This window comes from Lampetra fluviatilis, chromosome 63 (assembly GCF_964198595.1).
Source record: "Lampetra fluviatilis chromosome 63, kcLamFluv1.1, whole genome shotgun sequence".
NCBI classification, from domain to species: Eukaryota; Metazoa; Chordata; class Hyperoartia; order Petromyzontiformes; family Petromyzontidae; genus Lampetra; species Lampetra fluviatilis.
In genome coordinates this window covers 7,591,730-7,610,169 of record NC_136337.1, presented here as the reverse complement: position 1 = coordinate 7,610,169, position 18,440 = coordinate 7,591,730, and the positions used below count along the sequence as shown (strand labels likewise).

General features: G+C 47.6%; 1 protein-coding gene across 1 annotated transcript; it reads left to right on the top strand.

The window, feature by feature from the left end:
- The first annotated feature begins 1,994 nt into the window (after positions 1 to 1,994).
- Positions 1,995 to 17,985, top strand: LOC144951669 (uncharacterized). Its single transcript, XM_078881960.1, has 6 exons — positions 1,995 to 2,230; positions 5,679 to 6,212; positions 6,614 to 6,761; positions 8,484 to 8,599; positions 11,331 to 11,481; positions 12,301 to 17,985. The coding sequence occupies exons 1-6, from the start codon at positions 2,138 to 2,140 to the stop codon at positions 12,564 to 12,566; spliced, it is 1,308 nt and encodes a 435-aa protein (XP_078738086.1). The 5' UTR covers positions 1,995 to 2,137; the 3' UTR covers positions 12,567 to 17,985.
- The last annotated feature ends 455 nt before the right edge of the window (positions 17,986 to 18,440 follow it).

Below are 18,440 nucleotides of genomic sequence, written 5' to 3'. Positions count from 1 at the left end.
CCTATTCTATTTGTAGAACGGAGCCGTTTTCATATTATTGTATGTGTGATCACATTGTTGCAGATGTTTTTTCACAGCTCAAATACAAAATGAACTCTGGAGATGATGCTGGCTCTTGTGAGAGGTTATTGGTGAAGTCAATTAGATAAATTAGAATACATTTTTAATAGTTTAATTTGTCATCTATAGTTTGAATGTGATTACTTGTTCCTGTGAGGTCATGACACACCGATTTAAAAAGCTGGGTCAGGCAACACAGTTATTCTGACTTCCTGGGTTCTGACCTGAAGATGCAGATTCAATTGAAACGCTGTCGATATAATTGCAAAACTTGGTGGTGATTATTGTTCATAAATCACCGGTGAGCTAAAACAATAATTGGCGCATTGTTAAACGCTTGCACACGTGACACGTATTTGGCTGTGTCGGGTGGTGGTGGGGCAACTATTAAAAATAAACGTTTCCAAATAGTTTTTTCTTTCGATTGGCAGGCAGCCCCATGAGTGGATATGAGTCAATGTAACTCGCAGACAGTGATGCCCCAAATACACCGCAGTGCCCTCCAAGTCGCTCTTGGAAGTTGCAACTTAAAAGTGTTTTTTGTTGCATAAATCCGTGGCCTAAAAACCCCGTAAGGTCAACATAACGGCCAAGTGCTATGCAGTACATTTAGAAACGGGAAACTCGAATAACCTCGATTGTCACGAGTGCCATGAGCTGCTGGGCATCTGCTGCCATTCCGCAAAGATGTGGATGAAGCTCTGAACAGCTCAGTAGCATCAGGCAGCTCACGCACCATCTGCAGGAATTGATTTAAAAACTGATTTCTTTAAAATCGCTTTTTGTGTTTGGGTTTTTAGCCTCCCCCGCAGTTCCGAGTAAGCACGTTTGGCTATATACGGTGCAAAGGAAGTTCTACATCGGTACACGAGATGCTTTTGTATTATTTGTGTAACGTTGGTCACCCAGGTCACGATTGCAAACGCGACTTTCCCGGAATTCCGACCCAGCGCTCTCGTCGCTGCAGTATTATCGCGTGTTTACTCAGAAAGAGTCACAAGCTTCATTTTCAGGAGGGTCCTGTCAAGTCTTATCACTATGGGGTGGAGGGGGGGTTATTTAATCCCAATTGAGGAGTTTGCGGTCTTTTTTTCCTATTTGGACCATGACACCGGCACACAATGGGCCGAATTGTTTATGGCTGACGTCACGGGCTCTTTAACGTCCCATTTAAAGCAGGTGGTGCGTCATTTTTATGCGATTAGACAAGCAAAATCTTGAAGTGTGCTAAACTCATAACCGAGTTTTAGCGTTTTTCATAGATTACCGGTTACGCTGGAAACCGGTTTTAACCACCCACCCTCACGGGTGAGATAAAAACCGTTGTTTAGTTTTATTTGTATTATTTTTACGTGCTTTGTTTACCCTTCCTCTACTCTGCACCCCTGTCGTGTTTTATATTGTTGTTATTGTTGTTGTAACCCGCCGGTGACAAAAGAGTTTCAGAGCCCAGCGGAAGCCTCCTGCAGGCGAGATGAAGATTCCGAGTGGGGCGTGCGGCCGCGCTTCGCCCACGAGGCTACGCGGGCGCCATGTTGGCAAGGGGCTACAAACGCCAACGTGCGTTCCGTGCTGGGGCTGCGCGTCGCGTGTGGATGACGTCACGGCGCGAGTCCTCCCCCCTCGATTGCTGAGCGCAGACTTCCCCTGACCAACATGGCGCTCGGGAGCATCCGGCACGTGGTGATCGCGTCACCGCGGAGTCGATTGTTGGTTCCGTCTCCACAGAGGAGGTAACCCCGCGCTTTCTCTGCTCTCGCCTCTCTCTGTCAACGCTCCACTCTCTATCCACTCTTTGCTCTCTCCTCTCTCTGTCAACGCACGCTCCCTCCACTCTCTCCGCTCCCTCCACTCCGCTCTGCCTGTGCTTAGCGGGCCCTGCTCGAGGGCTTCGGATTTGGCGTCGCGAGGCGCCGGTTGCAGGGTGAGCGCCGGGGAGGGAGGAGCGGGGAGGTTGGATCGGGGAGCGAGGATCGGAGTTTCGCTCTCACGGAGATTCGCTCTCGGATTTAAAAACCCCGCGGCGTTGGGACGCTCGCTGCTGTGATACAAAGGCGGCCAGGAGCGGGGGGGGGGCATGCGCCCTTGGGAATGGTATCAAAGTGATCTTCTGCTCAAGTTACCATTGAGGCATTGGTGCTCGTCTAATCACAGCCCTGCAGAGCCAGAGGTAAACATTCCACGTTCCTATGGCGGAGACGAGTACTTCCATTTGACAACCACTTTTGACTTCACACAAAGTGGCGCTGATTGTATCGATGTTGGGCTGAGTAAAACCCTGACCAGGATTTTAACTTTGCAACATTCCGATTGGTTCGATAAATTAAAGCCACGCCACTGTTTGTGGTCATTTGGATGGACTCGCTCCCGCCGTAGGAACGTGGAATATTCTACAACTGGTTCAGGACTGTGAACAGGAGGTGAGAGCGCCGCATCGGGGCTCATTTGAGTCGGAATTCACTTGGACGCGTATACATTGGGCACCGTTCGGTGTGGAGTTTGTGTGTTCTCTCCCCCTCCTGTTCTACATGGGTGTCTTCAGGGTTCCTCCCATAGCTAATGCTCATCTGGGTGGGAAAGGGACGGTGCCACCTCGCACCTGTGAGTTTAACTCCCTCGCCTGATACACAGGAGGTCGTGGGTTTCATTCCGATCCTGACGCCTGCTGCTGTATATTTGGATTTTGCGTGTCTCCAATGTCGCGTGGACTTTTTCCGGGTCCTTCGGTTTTTCCACGCGATAAGCCGCTTCGTTGAGTTATCATTTTTGGCTTCTGAAAGAGATGTGTAGCTGAGTGGGATTTACCTGGTCAAGTATATATTTTTGTTTAATTGTTTAGTTTTGATGTTAAAAAACCATGAATTAACGAACAACATCTTAATATACAGAGGACTGCAGAGCTTGGCCAATCGTTTGCGACGGCTCACCGCCTGGCTGCTGCCTTCCTGCATCTCTCAGTGGTTTCCCATGCCTCTTAAACAGAAACGGCGAGCATTTTCAACATTCTAAATCGTTAAATGAATGTATTATGTTGTACGGTTGTTTAGAGTGAACATCTGAATGCAGCTTCTCATTTTGGCAAGTTTATTTGTGCCTGTGAAATTTGATATTCGCAAATCTAGCGCTGACCCCGACCCAAGCAACAGGTGAAATATTCCTGACACCCTGAATCTTACCCTAAAGATGTGTGACATACTTTCAAGCGAAATGTCGCATCTATAATTGTTAAATATTCGTCAATTTACTGGTGAGCATAGAAATGATTGGCTCCTGGACATCTGTGAAAACGAGCTTCATAGCTCATTGGATTCCTCCTGTTTAAACGATGATTCTGATTGTACACCGGGGGACCGTTTCATTTGTTTGGCTGTGTCGGTGGTGGAGGAGTCCTAAGACACATAATTTGACCAATATTTCATGGCCTAACCCAAAAATCAATCGTGAACTCGTATTTACAAGTGGACATTAAAAGCTGATATGTTTATATTAGTTTCCAGTTGATGCTACATGTTTGCGTTAAATATGAGTTCTTATTCCATTTTGTTGCTTTTGTCATTGTCATTTTTCTCTTTTGTTTGTGTTTTTGTGTCTCCAGCCCATCGGCCCATTGGGGAGAGTTTTTATTCAGGTTTTTCTGGGGTTGCCAACTCCGCATTTAGATATGACGGGAAGAGAACACCCATTGCAGTTGCATTCTTCACCTCCGCCACCACTACCATCGCCACCATCACCACCATTGCCTCATTTACCACCAACGCAATGACCCATGGCCACATAGTACAATGGCCAACAACGCCACCACCACCATCATAACTATCACCACAGAATCCTCCAGTGTCCAATTTGCTGGTTTCACCACAACATCATCGCCATGACCACTATCGGAAAAGCAACCTTCACCATCAGAGGGGCTGGTTTCATCATACACTGGAGAAAGGACTTGGACTTGAATTTCCCTCTCGACTTCAACAGCCGCATGTGTCACTGCTGGACTGACAGCGTCACTTAGCGGTCATGGCACTGGCCTCTGAGCCTGTTCACACGGAGCCAGCGGTTCGATTCCCACTACAGCTACCACCAGGTAATTAACGTTTGCGTGGATTTACCAAAGTGCAAAATATTATATAGAGTGGATTGCATCACTTGCAAGCAGCAAGTACTTTTTTGTGCGGCTGGTGTTGTAGCCCAAATCAGAGGTGTGGACTCGAGTCATGTGACTTGGACTCGAGTCAGACTCGAGTCATGAATTTGATGACTTGCGACTCGACTTGGACTTGCATAACAATGACTTTGTCCCACCTCTGGCCCAAATACAATAAAAGTTACAAATTCACTGCAATTTAAATATTATTAAATGGCCTTGCATGCTTGGAACCATGCGTGTTTCCGGTGCTGGTTGGAAACCCTTATGTTCTGCAGCAGCCCATGCTCACTGCTGTTTCCCCTCTGTGGAAACCTCATGGCATAGGGATAGGGAACTGCTCTTAGAAGTGCCGGTGTGCGTGTTTGGTGTTCTGAGAAGCGCCGGTCTGACGTACTATGGTATACCTGCACGTGTCCACTCAGAGCCGTCCCTAGTGTACGGCAAATTGGGGTGACCGTCCCGTGCCCCACGCTTTTGGAGCCCCACGTTTCGATGTCACGGTGTCAGTTGCAATACTTGAGGCATTGGGGGTGGGGGGGTGTCTTGTCCTGGGCCCTGCACCCCACTATGTGTCCACCACTGCAAGTCTTCCTTCAGGCATTGAACACCCTTGCTCGACAACCATCGTCAGTACCATCACCTAACAGGGCAGCGATGGTGTGTATCTCATATGAAGCACTGAGCCAGTGCTGTTGAATTTACATTCCCAAAATCATGGCCAGGCTCCATACAACGAGGTGGTTTTTCATTTAATTTGCTTGAGTTAACCTGCCACCAGGATATTTGATTCAACATTCTTCCGATTGCAAGTCGAGAAAGTCTAAATGTTCCGTGAATCCAAATTGTAAAGCACAATTGCAACACCTTTCATCGGCATCGGTAGTTTTCAAATACATGTGTATATTAGACCTCCGTATATCCAGATTGTGACCAGCATCAATTAGCATTGCCATTATCAGTGTCACCAGTTAGACCAACACTATTGCCATCGTCGGTTCGACACAGTGTAAATTCCTATTGTGGTTTTAAAATTGTAAAATCTGAATTGTAAATGTGATCATTGTCACTATCACTATATCCTGCGTCATTGTCATCATCGCCAGTGTAAGGAGATCCACAGGGTGCGTAATGACTCCGTATGCATCCAGGTTTCTATGTTTGACATCGCCAAACCCTTCAACCAACCCATCGCCACCATAACCCAACCCATCACCATCACCCTACCCATCCTCATCATCACCTAAACCATTACCATCAACACCATCATCACCCCACACATCATCACCTAAACCATCAACATTGTTATCACTCCAACCATCACCGTCATCACCCCACCCATAACCATCAATCCACTCATCACCATCACCCCACCCATCACCCCACCCATCACCATTATCACCTCATCCATCATCACCATGAACCATCCTCTGCACCTCAGAAACTTGCCCCCCCACCGCACATTGCCGTCTCCCAGGTCTCTGAGCCAATGGCGTTGCTCTGCGGGCAAGACGAAGTGAAACTAGAGGAGGAGCGGCAGGAGGAGCGGGTGAAGCAGGAGGTGAAGCAGGAGGAGGAGCAGCAGGAGGAGCGGGTGAAGCAGGAGGCTGCGGAGCAGCAGCAGCAGCTTGGCAACGAGCGGAGGCTGCGTCCTCGGCACAGAGCGAGCAGCAATGGGGGGCCGGCAGGGCCCCCTCCTCCAAAAAGCAGGCTTGAGGAAGAGGGAAAGAAAGAAAAGAAGAAAAAGATTTGTCGGAAGAGAAGAAAGAAGACCAACGAGGAAGAGGAGGACAAGGAGACGAAGAGGGGGGAGGAGGAGGGGGAGGAGGAGGGGAGTCGTCGCTTTCCGTGCAGCACGTGTGGCCGCGTGCTGCGTGGGGAGACGCGGCTGCGCCGGCACCTCGCCACCGGGCACCGGCGGAGCCTCGCCTGCGAGCGCTGCCCCAAGAGGTTCTCGCGGGAGGAGGAGCTCGGCCTACACCGGCAGACGGACTGCGAGCGCAGCATCCAGGTGCGGGCTGTCGTAGGACGACCGGCCACCGGGTTCAGAATCGCTGTTTAAAAAAGTAAATCTGTTGTGTGTGTTGCTCTGGACGGTTCTGTGTGTGTGCGGAGCGGTGGTGCAGCGGTTAGCGTGCCGCACTATGAACCCGGCGACCCGAGTTTGATTCCCGCGCAACACCAGTGACAATTATCTGAATCGGTTCTGGGCCACCCCGAGGTTGACTCTACCTCAAATGAGTAGCTGGTGCAGGTTGTAAACATCGCCACTAGGGAGACAAAGGCAGCTGGGCGTGGTGCTGGCAACTCACCCTCTTGTGAGCTGTATCGGTTTTCATAGGTGTTCGCTAACAGCTTTTGCCCAAACAGTCTATTAAAGGCTATATGGGGGATCTTTGTATTTCCCCCCAGTGCTTTACATGTGAGAAGTCATTCAAGAAGCTGTGGTACCTGCAGCAGCACATGAAAACTGTGCACAGCCCCGCAGAGAGGAACGTTGCCTGTGACATCTGCGGAAAGAAATTCTACACCCTGGCCCAGGTCAAGAAACATCTGGTCGGTGAGTCCACAGCCTGACCTGACATATATATAAAGACAAAGATCCCCCATATAGCTATAACAGACTTTTTGGCAAGTGCTGTTAACGAGCACCTATGAAGACCAGCACGGCACACGAGAGGGTGGCTTGCCACCACCGCTCCTGGCTGCCATTGTCTCCCTTGCGGTAATGTTTACACACCACACCAGGTACTCATTTGACACCAGTGACAACATAATTGTCACTGATGTTGGCGATGAGTGGCAATCAAACTCGGATGGTCACCAAGTTCCTAGCGCAATACACTGTTCGCTACACCATCGCTCCCCACATATATACACACATATACACACACGGGACAAAACAACCACTCGCCCCATTGTGGATAATATACAATGTAATTATTGTTTAGGTATTGTGCTGAATCAGGAACCATGTCTACCACAGAGGGCCTTTGCCTAAAATAGATGATCTGACAGTTCACCAGCATTAGTTCAAGCAAGCCTGGCCAGTAATGGCCCTTCATCATCTATGTGATGTGTCGGAGAGCCGCATTGTCCGATACGTCACCTCTTTTATAAGTCTTTCCTTTTGGACCCATGCCCTAAACCTTCGACAGTGCGGCTCCACAACCCTAATGTATGTATATTGAACTTCTTTCGCACCGTACGTAGCGAAGCGTGCTAAACGGAGGTGCAAAATTACGCTTGGAAATATTAATAAAATTAATGAGAAGTCACACCTCCTCGTGCAAGACCCGACGCAGACGATTCCAGGATTCAGTCTTCCGTGAAGCTCGGGACCACAACCCTGAAACGCATCCGCACACAAACCATGGCAGCAGATGCAGATACTTAATATTGATGCACAAATGGGAAATTAAACTCAACCATTTTTATGTTACCACGTAAGGCTCACAGAGCCATAGAGCTCTTTTTCAGAAGCGACTTGGCCATAAATGATAGCTCAACGAAGTGGTTTATCACATGGAAATATATAGCAGCCAAATACTCTAAATGTGGAGGAAAAAACCAGAGGACCCGGAGAAAAATCCACCCGATCACAAGGAGAACATGCAAACTCCAAATATACAGGCGCCAGGGTCGGGATCGAACCCACCATCTCCTGCATAGCAGGCAAGGTAGTTAACATCTTGCCACCGTGGTGCCCCTGTATATGTATATATATATAAATAATGAAACTGCAGTCACCACCCACAACAGAACCACGGAGCGTAGAACGACTCGGTGACCAATTCGCGAATATGGAGGAGGCATCGCGATAGCGAAGATTCACCACTCAGCTACTCCTGACGAATCATATGGCTCGTTAGCCACCTCGATGTAAAATTAGGGTCCCTCTACATCAATATTAAATCGGCACATGAAGAAGTCTGCAGTGTTATGGAACAATGTGTTGTGCGTTCGTTTTGTGTGCTCGTGCACTGCTGCCGTGTGTATGTACGTATATTGAACTCCTTTGGCACCGTACGTAGCCAACTGTTCTGATTGGAGGTATGGGGGAAGGACAACCAACTAAACACAAGAAGCAGTTCCAAAGAAAACCAACATCGCCAAAGAAATGTGTTAATTATATTAAACGGGGTGTGAGAGGCTTTACCACACCTTTGATCGCCACGGTTGGCTACGTACGGTGCTAAAGAAGTTCAACGTACATACTGTGAATATTTTCGAGGGAAACTTTGTAACTCGATTTGCCGGTCATCCACCTCCCCTCCCGTAGCTCACCGCGAGGACATGCCGTACACGTGCGAGACCTGCGGCAAGTCCTTCAAACGCAGCATGTCCCTCAAGGTGCACAGCATGAAGCACTCGGGACTCCGGCCGTACAAGTGCAAGGTGAGAGCCGAGTGTGAGAGCACCTCCGGTGAATGTGGTCGGCTACGGGTTCAACTACGCACGTACAGCGCACGTGGAGCCAGCCCTCCACGTACTTCACTCGAGTGATTCCTCCACTCGTGTTGAAGGAATTTGTCGTCTACCAGATTTGACTCACTCCACTGTGTTCAACCACCCCGCTGCAGGTTACAACAACTCGGGCACCCACTCAAACAACCTCTCGGCCAACCATCATACTGCATGTCACGTAAAAACAAACATCCCCTGTATAGTTTAACACGTAGGCTTTCGTGACCAATATCTATAATATAGGTTTTTTGGGTTAGATCGCGTAAATATAAATGTGTCGTTAAACCCGCCACCACCCAACACAGCCAATTATTAAGGTTTGCCACGTAAACAGAACATGCCAAGTCGTTACTAGTACAGCACACCGGTGTGTTGGAGAGCAAATCCACAACATTGATGGCGGGTTTAACGACCCATTATATTTACGCGATCTGACACAAAAAACCTAGATTATGGATCCCCTGTATAGCCTTAACAGACTGTCGGGGCAAGTGCTGTTTGCGAGCACCTATGCAGGCTGGCATGGCACACGAGGGGTTGGGTGGCCATCACCATGCTCGGTTGCCTTTGTCTCCCTTGAGGCAATGTTTACACATCGCACCAGGTGCTAATTTGAGGCTGAGTCAACCTAGGGGAGGCCCAGAAACGGTTCAGATAATCGTCATCGGTGTTGACCGTGAGCGGGAATCTAACTCGTGTTTCCGGGTTTGTAGCGCACCCACACACTCAAGCATCATACTGCACATCACATAAAAACTCACTCACCCACCCACCACACTACAGATGACATTCACTCTCTCAGTCACCCACGCATTCACTCACAACACTGCAGGTCACAAATCTTCTCTTTTTGCCTCATCCCTTGCACTGCTGCACTTGGTAATTCCCTCCCATTCTCTCTTTTTCCCAAGTTCTTACAATAACCTTGCTCAATTCAAGAAACCTGTCAACTCTGGGTGATTACGTCTCTTGATGGTGCTGGTTATTGCTGGCCGCTTGGAATTTTGTGCGGTGTTTCAAAAATAAATATACCCCATCTGTCGGTGATTTGACAGTGCTGCCCCCCACTGGCCGTGTTAGTGCATGTGTGTCCAGGTTAGTGCATGTGTGGCCGTATTAGTGAATGGGTGGCTGTACTTATGAATGTGTGGCCAGGTTAGTGCATGTGTGGCCGTATTAGTGAATGGGTGGCTGTACTTGTGAATGTGTGGCCAGGTTAGTGCATGTGTGGCCGTATTAGTGAATGGGTGGCTGTACTTGTGAATGTGTGGCCAGGTTAGTGCATGTGTGGCCGTATTAGTGAATGGGTGGCCGTATTAGTGAATGGGTGGCTGTACTTGTGAATGTGTGTCCAGGTTAGTGCATGTGTGGCCGTATTAGTGAATGGGTGGCTGTACTTATGAATGTGTGGCCAGGTTAGTGCATGTGTGGCCGTATTAGTGAATGGGTGGCTGTACTTGTGAATGTGTGGCCAGGTTAGTGCATGTGTGGCCGTATTAGTGAATGGGTGGCTGTACTTGTGAATGTGTGGCCAGGTTAGTGCATGTGTGGCCGTATTAGTGAATGGGTGGCTGTACTTATGAATGTGTGGCCAGGTTAGTGAATGGGTGGCCGAATTAGTGAATGGGTGGCTGTACTTGTGAATGTGTGGCCAGGTTAGTGAATGGGTGGCCGAATTAGTGAATGGGTGGCTGTACTTGTGAATGTGTGGCCAGGTTAGTGAATGGGTGGCCGAATTAGTGAATGGGTGGCTGTACTTGTGAATGTGTGGCCAGGTTAGTGCATGTGTGGCCGTATTAGTGAATGGGTGGCTGTACTTGTGAATGTGTGGCCAGGTTAGTGCATGTGTGGCCGTATTAGTGAATGGGTGGCTGTACTTGTGAATGTGTGGCCAGGTTAGTGCATGTGTGGCCGTTTTAGTGAATGGGTGGCCGTATTAGTGAATGGGTGGCTGTACTTGTGAATGTGTGGCCAGGTTAGTGCATGTGTGGCCGTATTAGTGAATGGGTGGCTGTACTTGTGAATGTGTGGCCAGGTTAGTGCATGTGTGGCCGTATTAGTGAATGGGTGGCCGTATTAGTGAATGGGTGGCTGTACTTGTGAATGTGTGGCCAGGTTAGTGCATGTGTGGCCGTATTAGTGAATGGGTGGCTGTACTTGTGAATGTGTGGCCAGGTTAGTGAATGGGTGGCCGTATTAGTGAATGGGTGGCTGTACTTGTGAATGTGTGGCCAGGTTAGTGCATGTGTGGCCGTATTAGTGAATGGGTGGCTGTACTTGTGAATGTGTGGCCAGGTTAGTGCATGTGTGGCCGTATTAGTGAATGGGTGGCTGTACTTGTGAATGTGTGGCCAGGTTAGTGAATGGGTGGCCGTATTAGTGAATGGGTGGCTGTACTTGTGAATGTGTGGCCAGGTTAGTGCATGTGTGGTCGTATTAGTGAATGGGTGGCTGTACTTGTGAATGTGTGGCCAGGTTAGTGCATGTGTGGCCGTATTAGTGAATGGGTGGCTGTACTTGTGAATATGTGGCCAGGTTAGTGCATGTGTGGCCGTATTAGTGAATGGGTGGCTGTACTTGTGAATGTGTGGCCAGGTTAGTGAATGGGTGGCAGTGTCCATGATTGGCTGGATGTGTGAGTGATTGGTGTCTGTCGTTGCAGCTGGAGAGCTGCACTGAGTGCTTCATGTATCGCTATCAGCTGAGAAACCACATGAGTGTGCACGTGGGACACAAGGAGTTCATGTGCCAGTGGTGTGGGAAGGACTTCAGCATGAAGCAGTACTTTGATGAGCACCTCAAGGTACATACAGGTGAGATCCCATTCACCCAGTCACTAACATAACCACCCATTCACTTACACACCCACCCATCCACCTACAAGGCCACACATCCACTAACAAGGTCACTCATTCACAAACACTGCCCCTCATTCATAAACACGGCCACCCATCCACAGACACAGGAACCCATCCACTAACCTGGCAACTTATTCACTAATACAGCCACCCATTTCACTAACACGGCCACCCATTTACTCAAAGCCAGTGTATGGTGGATAGTGTGTGCCGCCGTGTAGGGTGTGTGTCAAGTGTGTCTGTGTCGAGCACTAGTTCGCATCTTGTGTAGAGTGTGCGGTAGTGTCGTAATTAGCGCGCTGGGCTTCGAACCCAGCGACCCAGTTTTGATTCCCGCACACGGCCAATACCAGTGAAGATTATCTGAACTGGGCCTGGGCCTCTCCTAGATCAACTTAGCCTCAAATGAGTACCTGGTGCAATGTGTAAACATCGCCACTGGGGAGACAAAGGCGGCCGCCGTGCCGGCCTTCATAGGTGCTCGCTAACAGCAACAGTCGGACGAAGGCCATATGGGGGATCTTTGTGTAGAGTGTGCATTGTGTAGAGTAATTGTACGAGTCTGTGTGTGTGTGTTGAGTGTGCATTGTGTAGAGTAATTGTACGAGTCTGTGTGTGCGTGTTGAGTGTGCGTTGTGTGGAGTAATTGTACGAGTCTGTGTGTGTGTTGAGTGTGCGGTGTGTAGAGTAATTGTACGAGTGTGTGTGTCGAGTGTGCGGTGTGTAGAGTACCAATACAAATCTGTGTGTGTGCGTGTGTGCCACGTGTTGCAGGCGAGAAGCCGTTTGCGTGTGACGCGTGCGGGAAGCGCTTCACGAGCCGCCCCAACATGAAGCGGCACCGCCGCACACACACGGGCGAGAAGCCGTACGCGTGCGAGGGCTGCGGCCTGCGCTTCCGCTTCTCCAACATGCTGAAGGCACACGCCGAGCGCTGCCTGCTGGCACTCGAGAGGGTGGCGGCGGCGGCAACGGCGGCCGTGAACGGGCAGCACTTTGTCCCTCCGGCCTTCCCATACCACACCGAGCATCATGGGTAGAGAAGCGGTGGGGGGGGGGGGTAAGGCACAAGGCTTCCTGCTTGCTTCATGTGAAACCGCGAAGCAGACAGTACTGTGTACTCCACCACACCTTGTTGTACTCACACGCACATCCTATCCACCACACACACTACACACACACTAACTAGCCACCACACACACTAACTATCCACCACATACACTACACACACACTAACTATCCACCACACACACTACACACACACTAACTATCCACCACACACACTACACACACACTAACTATCCACCACACACACTACACACACACACTAACTAGCCACCACACACACTAACTATCCACCACACACACTACACACACACTAACTATCCACCACACACACTACACACACACTAACTATCCACCACACACACTACACACACACTAACTATCCACCACACACTACACACACACTAACTATCCACCACACACACTACACACACACACTAACTATCCACCACACACTACACACACACTAACTATCCACCACACACACTACACACACACTGACTATCCACCACACACACTACACACACACTAACTATCCACCACACACACTACACACACACTACACACACACTACACACACACTAACTATCCACCACACACACTACACACACACTAACTATCCACCACACACACTACACACACACTAACTATCCACCACACACACTACACACACACTACACACACTAACTATTCACCACACACACTACACACCAGTGGTAGGCAACCTTTGGCACACAGGCAGCATGCAGCCCTGGAGCCCCTCGTGGCGGCCTGGTCTAAGTGTGTCTCGGGCGACACGTGGGCTCACGATTGGTGCACGAGCACGATGTCAAACTTGCGGCCTGCTGATGTGAAGGAGGGCTGTTAATGTGGCCTACCAACTCGTCTGGGTTGCGCACCACTGCTTTACACATGCACACACACTCACATTGTCCACCACGCTCACTCTACACAGACCACACACTCAGACGTGTCAGCTTACCCATGGTATGGTGCTGCTTGCGCTTTCAAAGTGTAAGTGTACACGAGTGTTGGAAAGGGTTATTTTAACACAGTTGCTAAGCCCAAGGCTCAGAACGGCAGGTCAAGTTGAACTTGTTGAACCAGGTGAGAACTCAAGGGACCAGGATGAGTCTGAAAATGACGAGAGCAAAACAATAAAAGTACGGCAATGAAGCAAATGGAAATCTGTGCAAAAACAACTGCACATCAAGTGGCCAGCAACAAACATCGCGAGTGAGTTGTAAGCGGTGAGAGCGACCACGGTTTTGATTGAGCAAGGTTATTATGAGAGCTTGGGAATAGACGGTGGGAGGGAATTCTCAAGTGGAGCAGTGCAGGGGAAGAAGTAGGAACGTGAGGTGACCTGCAGTGTGGTCATTGAACGGGTGAGTGACTTGGTCAGTGAGTGAGTGTGTTGTGACCTGCACTGTGGTGAATGGGTGAGTGAGTATTTACCAGAGGTGTGGACTCGAGTCATGTGACTTGGACTCGAGTCAGACTCGAGTCATGAATTTGATGACTTGCGACTCGACTTGGACTTGCATAACAATGACTTTGTCCCACTTATGAGATGTGGACTCGAGTCATGTGACTTGGACTCGAGTCAGACTCGAGTCATGAATTTGATGACTTGCGACTCGACTTGGACTTGCATAACAATGACTTTGTCCCACCTCTGGTATTTACTGCTTGTTTAGGGGGTTGAGTGTGTTGTGTGAGCTGTTGTGACCTGCAGTATGGTGGCTGAACACAGCGTAGATTAAACAAAAGAGTTTGGAGAAATAAACGAGTGAAGTTAACGAGGATAGCACCCACGCTAATAGTTCTAGAAGAAAGATAAGGAGACGACCGACCGCCGTGAGCGAACGGCTCTGTGTTGGATTCTATCAAGCACTTGTCTGTAACTTAAGGCTGGGGTTTATAACTGATTTTATTATGAAGACAAGGATCATGCTCGGTCACTGAATGAATTTTGACCTCTGAAAAGGTGAGCGGAATGACCTCGCGAGTTTGGCTGCATGCACTGCCCAAGAGCAGGTGATGTCAATATTAAGGGGCAATTAATGTGGCTTTTTCAGCATAAGTGTCCTCTTAATATTTTGCACAGGAAGATTTAATAAGATTTATGTTTTGCAACACAACGTCACTTCATAGACATTGAAGGAGTTTGATGTTGGTCCACGTAACAAAAGAAGTATATTTTTTACAAATCCTCTCAGCCACACGTTCTTCTGGGAATGCTTAATTTCGGCAGCATTGGTTCAAGCATAATTATCGACCGGTTTGAACATTCGGCGTCTCGTCATCAGAGTAAGGCTTTCTTGAACCAATGCTGATGTTTAAATATGTCTCCTTTAGCGACCACAAACTATATAATACACAACACACAACGATGATCAGCTTGGTCGTGGAGAATATAAGTAACACATAAGTAGGTTTTTTTCCTCCTTCCCATATCTGGCCCTGCACTTAAAAGATTATTATTAGCACTTCCAGAAGGCCGTGGAGCGAATGGGATGTGTCAAATATATAGCAAGGCTCAGTTTGGCCTCTGAAATAATGGACACCCACTTTGTGAAGCCAAATGCTAGGTCATAATTTTTGCATGTATATGGCGCTTGTTAAAATGCCTCGGCAACTCCCAAGCGTGCCTCATGGGATGTGTAAAAACAATTAGCTTAACGAGGTGGAGGCGTATGTTTGTTTTATTCGCGGGATGTCCAGCAGCAGCAGCAGCCCTGACCGGTTCGTGAAGCTTCGTCTGGCATCACAGCCGCTTTATTCTTCAGGGGCTTGGGGATGATTGGAGGGCTCGTGGGGTTTTTGTCGATACCTTTTTCAGGCCAGTTGTGTGTTGAACTTCCTTTGCACCGTACGTAGCCCACTGTGCTAATCGGAGGTGCAGGGGAAGGGTGACAAACTTTGCGCAAAAAGTTATAAAGAAATTACTTTTACATCTGTATTTAAAAGTGCATAGCTCCTGTGGCTTCCTGGTATCGGAAAGATGAGCGTCCCAGGCGGCCGTAGAAGCACATGTGAACGGGCGTGATGTGCACCGCATTCAGCGGGGACCCGCTTGTGGCCGGCGTCGTTGGATTAGTGGCACCATGGAATGGGGCCTGCGTGGCGACCCCTCGGGTCGCCGGGCGTTCCCGCCCACTGCCTCCCACCACACCACGTGAATCGCTTCGGTGGACTTGGGATCTTTTTGACATTTTAAAAGTAGAGTTTGTGTTTTTGAATGACGTTTCACTTAAAGCATTGGAGATATAAGTCAAAGAGGTAAGAGTATCCCAGCCGTGCAGCCATTTGGAAACAGCAGTGTGTCTGTGTACCTGTGCCTGTTATTTGCACAGGTACAAACACTGCAATTTTAATCTTGATTTGAAGCTTTCGTGACTACAGGAATCCATACTCTTAGGTTCTTACGGTAAAGTCACGTAGTTGTACAATAAATCACGACGTTTTGGGCGCAACACAAGCGTCCGACATCAGGTGTGAAAGCATGATCTGCTGCTGAGGCAGACTTTTAACAAGTAGGATTTCGCAGCTAATGTGGTTGATCATTGCTTTTGGGGTAAGGCCAAGTAATGGTCTGGCCTAGTGAGTGTCATAAGACCCTCCGTCCTGACTCCCTGAATTGTATTCTGACTTAGTGGATCTTGTCCCGAGGATGCTTGACGCAATGTCAGGTGACTTAAATGATTGTTCTTTAAGTTACCATTGAGTTGAAATCAATAATAGGTGGCGCATTGTTCAAACGCTTGTACATGTGGCAATTTGATTTGTTTGGCCGTGTTGGGTGGTGGAGGGTTTTAACGGCAAAAATGTGGCCGATCATTACATGGCCTCACCTGAAAAGCAATTTTGAGATGAGCTATTCTTTGCACAGGTCCATAAACACACTTGTATTTAGTAAAGTTGATTAACATTGAATGGAATTAATTAGGTAATTTTACAACTGAATTGTTAATGACGGTAATTTTTAATATGTATATACATTTTTTATCATCCAATGAAATAACAGTATAGCATGAAGAATAATGCTACAGTGTTGTATATATGTTGCTTGGGAAATGTTACACATTGCAGTATACTACCGCTGTGTGAAGATGACTTGGTGGTCATTTGAAACGTGCAACAAGGAAGGGATGAAGTTTTTGCTAACAAGGCCCAGTGTCAGCGCATTCGCTGCGAGTTGCAGAGCTCCGTGGTTTGAACACGCCAGGCAGCCCTGGTTAACGCTGCGGTGTGGATTGCCCATTCCAATCTCTGCGCTGTGTGGTTGTTCACAGTGTATGGTGAAGATCCAGTGAGCTCATTCAAAACGAGTCGTCCATTGCGTGCTGGTATCAAATTGCCCCAAGTCGAAACATTACATTGCAAATTATTGAATTGGGATCGCACTCAGCAATAGGGCTGAATGATTTGGGGAAATATCTAATTGAGATTTTTCTGACATTTGATTTGCGATTAAATTTTTTAAAGTCAAGCTTCAGTTCAGTATTCACTGTGTAATAGCTTTAAAACATGTGATGGAGCATCACCACATGATACATCAAAATATAAACTGCTCTATATATTCTAATGCAAGGATGAGGACTTAAAATATATTAATTGCTTCCAACATGTATTTATTTCATGTTTTAATTTAAATAGAACAATGAAACATAGAACAATTGTTAAGTTAAATAAATAACGTTTTAATCATAAAAATTAAAACAATTCCAATAATGAATTAATATGACTTTTCAAATCGCAGCCTTTGCGATTTGCTAATCGCATTGTTTCAATTTGCCATTTCGATTTGAAATCGATTAATCGTTCAGCCCGACTCGGCAAGCAGCCATCGCCCCCTACTGGCAGACGAATTGCTGCTTTCTGCTGCTGCTGAGTCGCATTGTGCCGCACAGGAAGAGCTGCCACTGTGGGTGACCTTCAAAAGTTTGAGATGATAAGCAAGCGCGATACAAATACGCAATGTTATAATTATCTCCAGGTAATGGCTTCACAAAATGGGTTGTCATTTTATAGGCAAAATTGCAGTCTTTGTATTTTGTACACATCTACTCAGCCTTCTGGGGAGGGTATTATTTATATGGAGGGACATCTGAAGGAGGCGAAATTTTGTATTTATTTTGTTATTTATATATTGTTTAATTGTTGCTATTTATTTTGTTATTAATATTTTGCACAACGACGCTCGTGATTACTTTACCCCGTGGACACCGTCTGAATTCACATTCGTCCGTGTAAATCGCCTGAGGGACCTTTACCTCCAATAACATTGGAACGTGGAACACTTTCAGGGTGGTATAATAACGTGGGTTTTTTAATATACACAGTAGGGTTTTTTTATTTTACTGTATATGTCACAGTGTTGTATTGATGGAAAATAAATAAATGGCAGTTTTCAATTTTAAAAATCTGCAATGTGTGCGTGTGTTCAACCCACGATGCGTAATTGTTTTCACTCAGAAGGCCGTGTGGCTGATGGATGTGAAAAAATACGAATTGTTTTTTTTACGTGAATGGACAGATATGGGAAGGCGACAAATTGTCCAACTTTTGTGACTTAAAAGATATGGGCATTATTTGCAAATTACATTTGTAATTTCATGAAGCTTAATGTTGACGTCTTTTGACATCCATTGGCTTTAAAAATGCAGTCGCCGCGTGGTTCATTCACTGTCGGCTGAAGGCTAAATGCGCAGCCCTGCAATTCCTCACGCCACTGCTAAACTTAACTATTTTGTTTACCAGGCAAAGCTCACTGAGCTATTAGCTCTTTTTCAGAGCCGACCTTGCCACACATCATACGTGGGGAATTATAGTTGCAGCCAAAT

What these genes read in the sequence shown, in the direction of transcription:
- LOC144951669 (XM_078881960.1), top strand. Translation starts at nt 2,138, where the DNA reads ATGCGCCCTTGGGAATGGTATCAAAGTGATCTTCTGCTCAAGTTACCA. An exon ending in ACTGCGAGCGCAGCATCCAG is followed by an intron (nt 6,213 to 6,613) that starts GTGCGGGCTGTC and finishes ATTTCCCCCCAG; the next exon opens with TGCTTTACATGTGAGAAGTC. An exon ending in TCCGGCCGTACAAGTGCAAG is followed by an intron (nt 8,600 to 11,330) that starts GTGAGAGCCGAG and finishes CTGTCGTTGCAG; the next exon opens with CTGGAGAGCTGCACTGAGTG.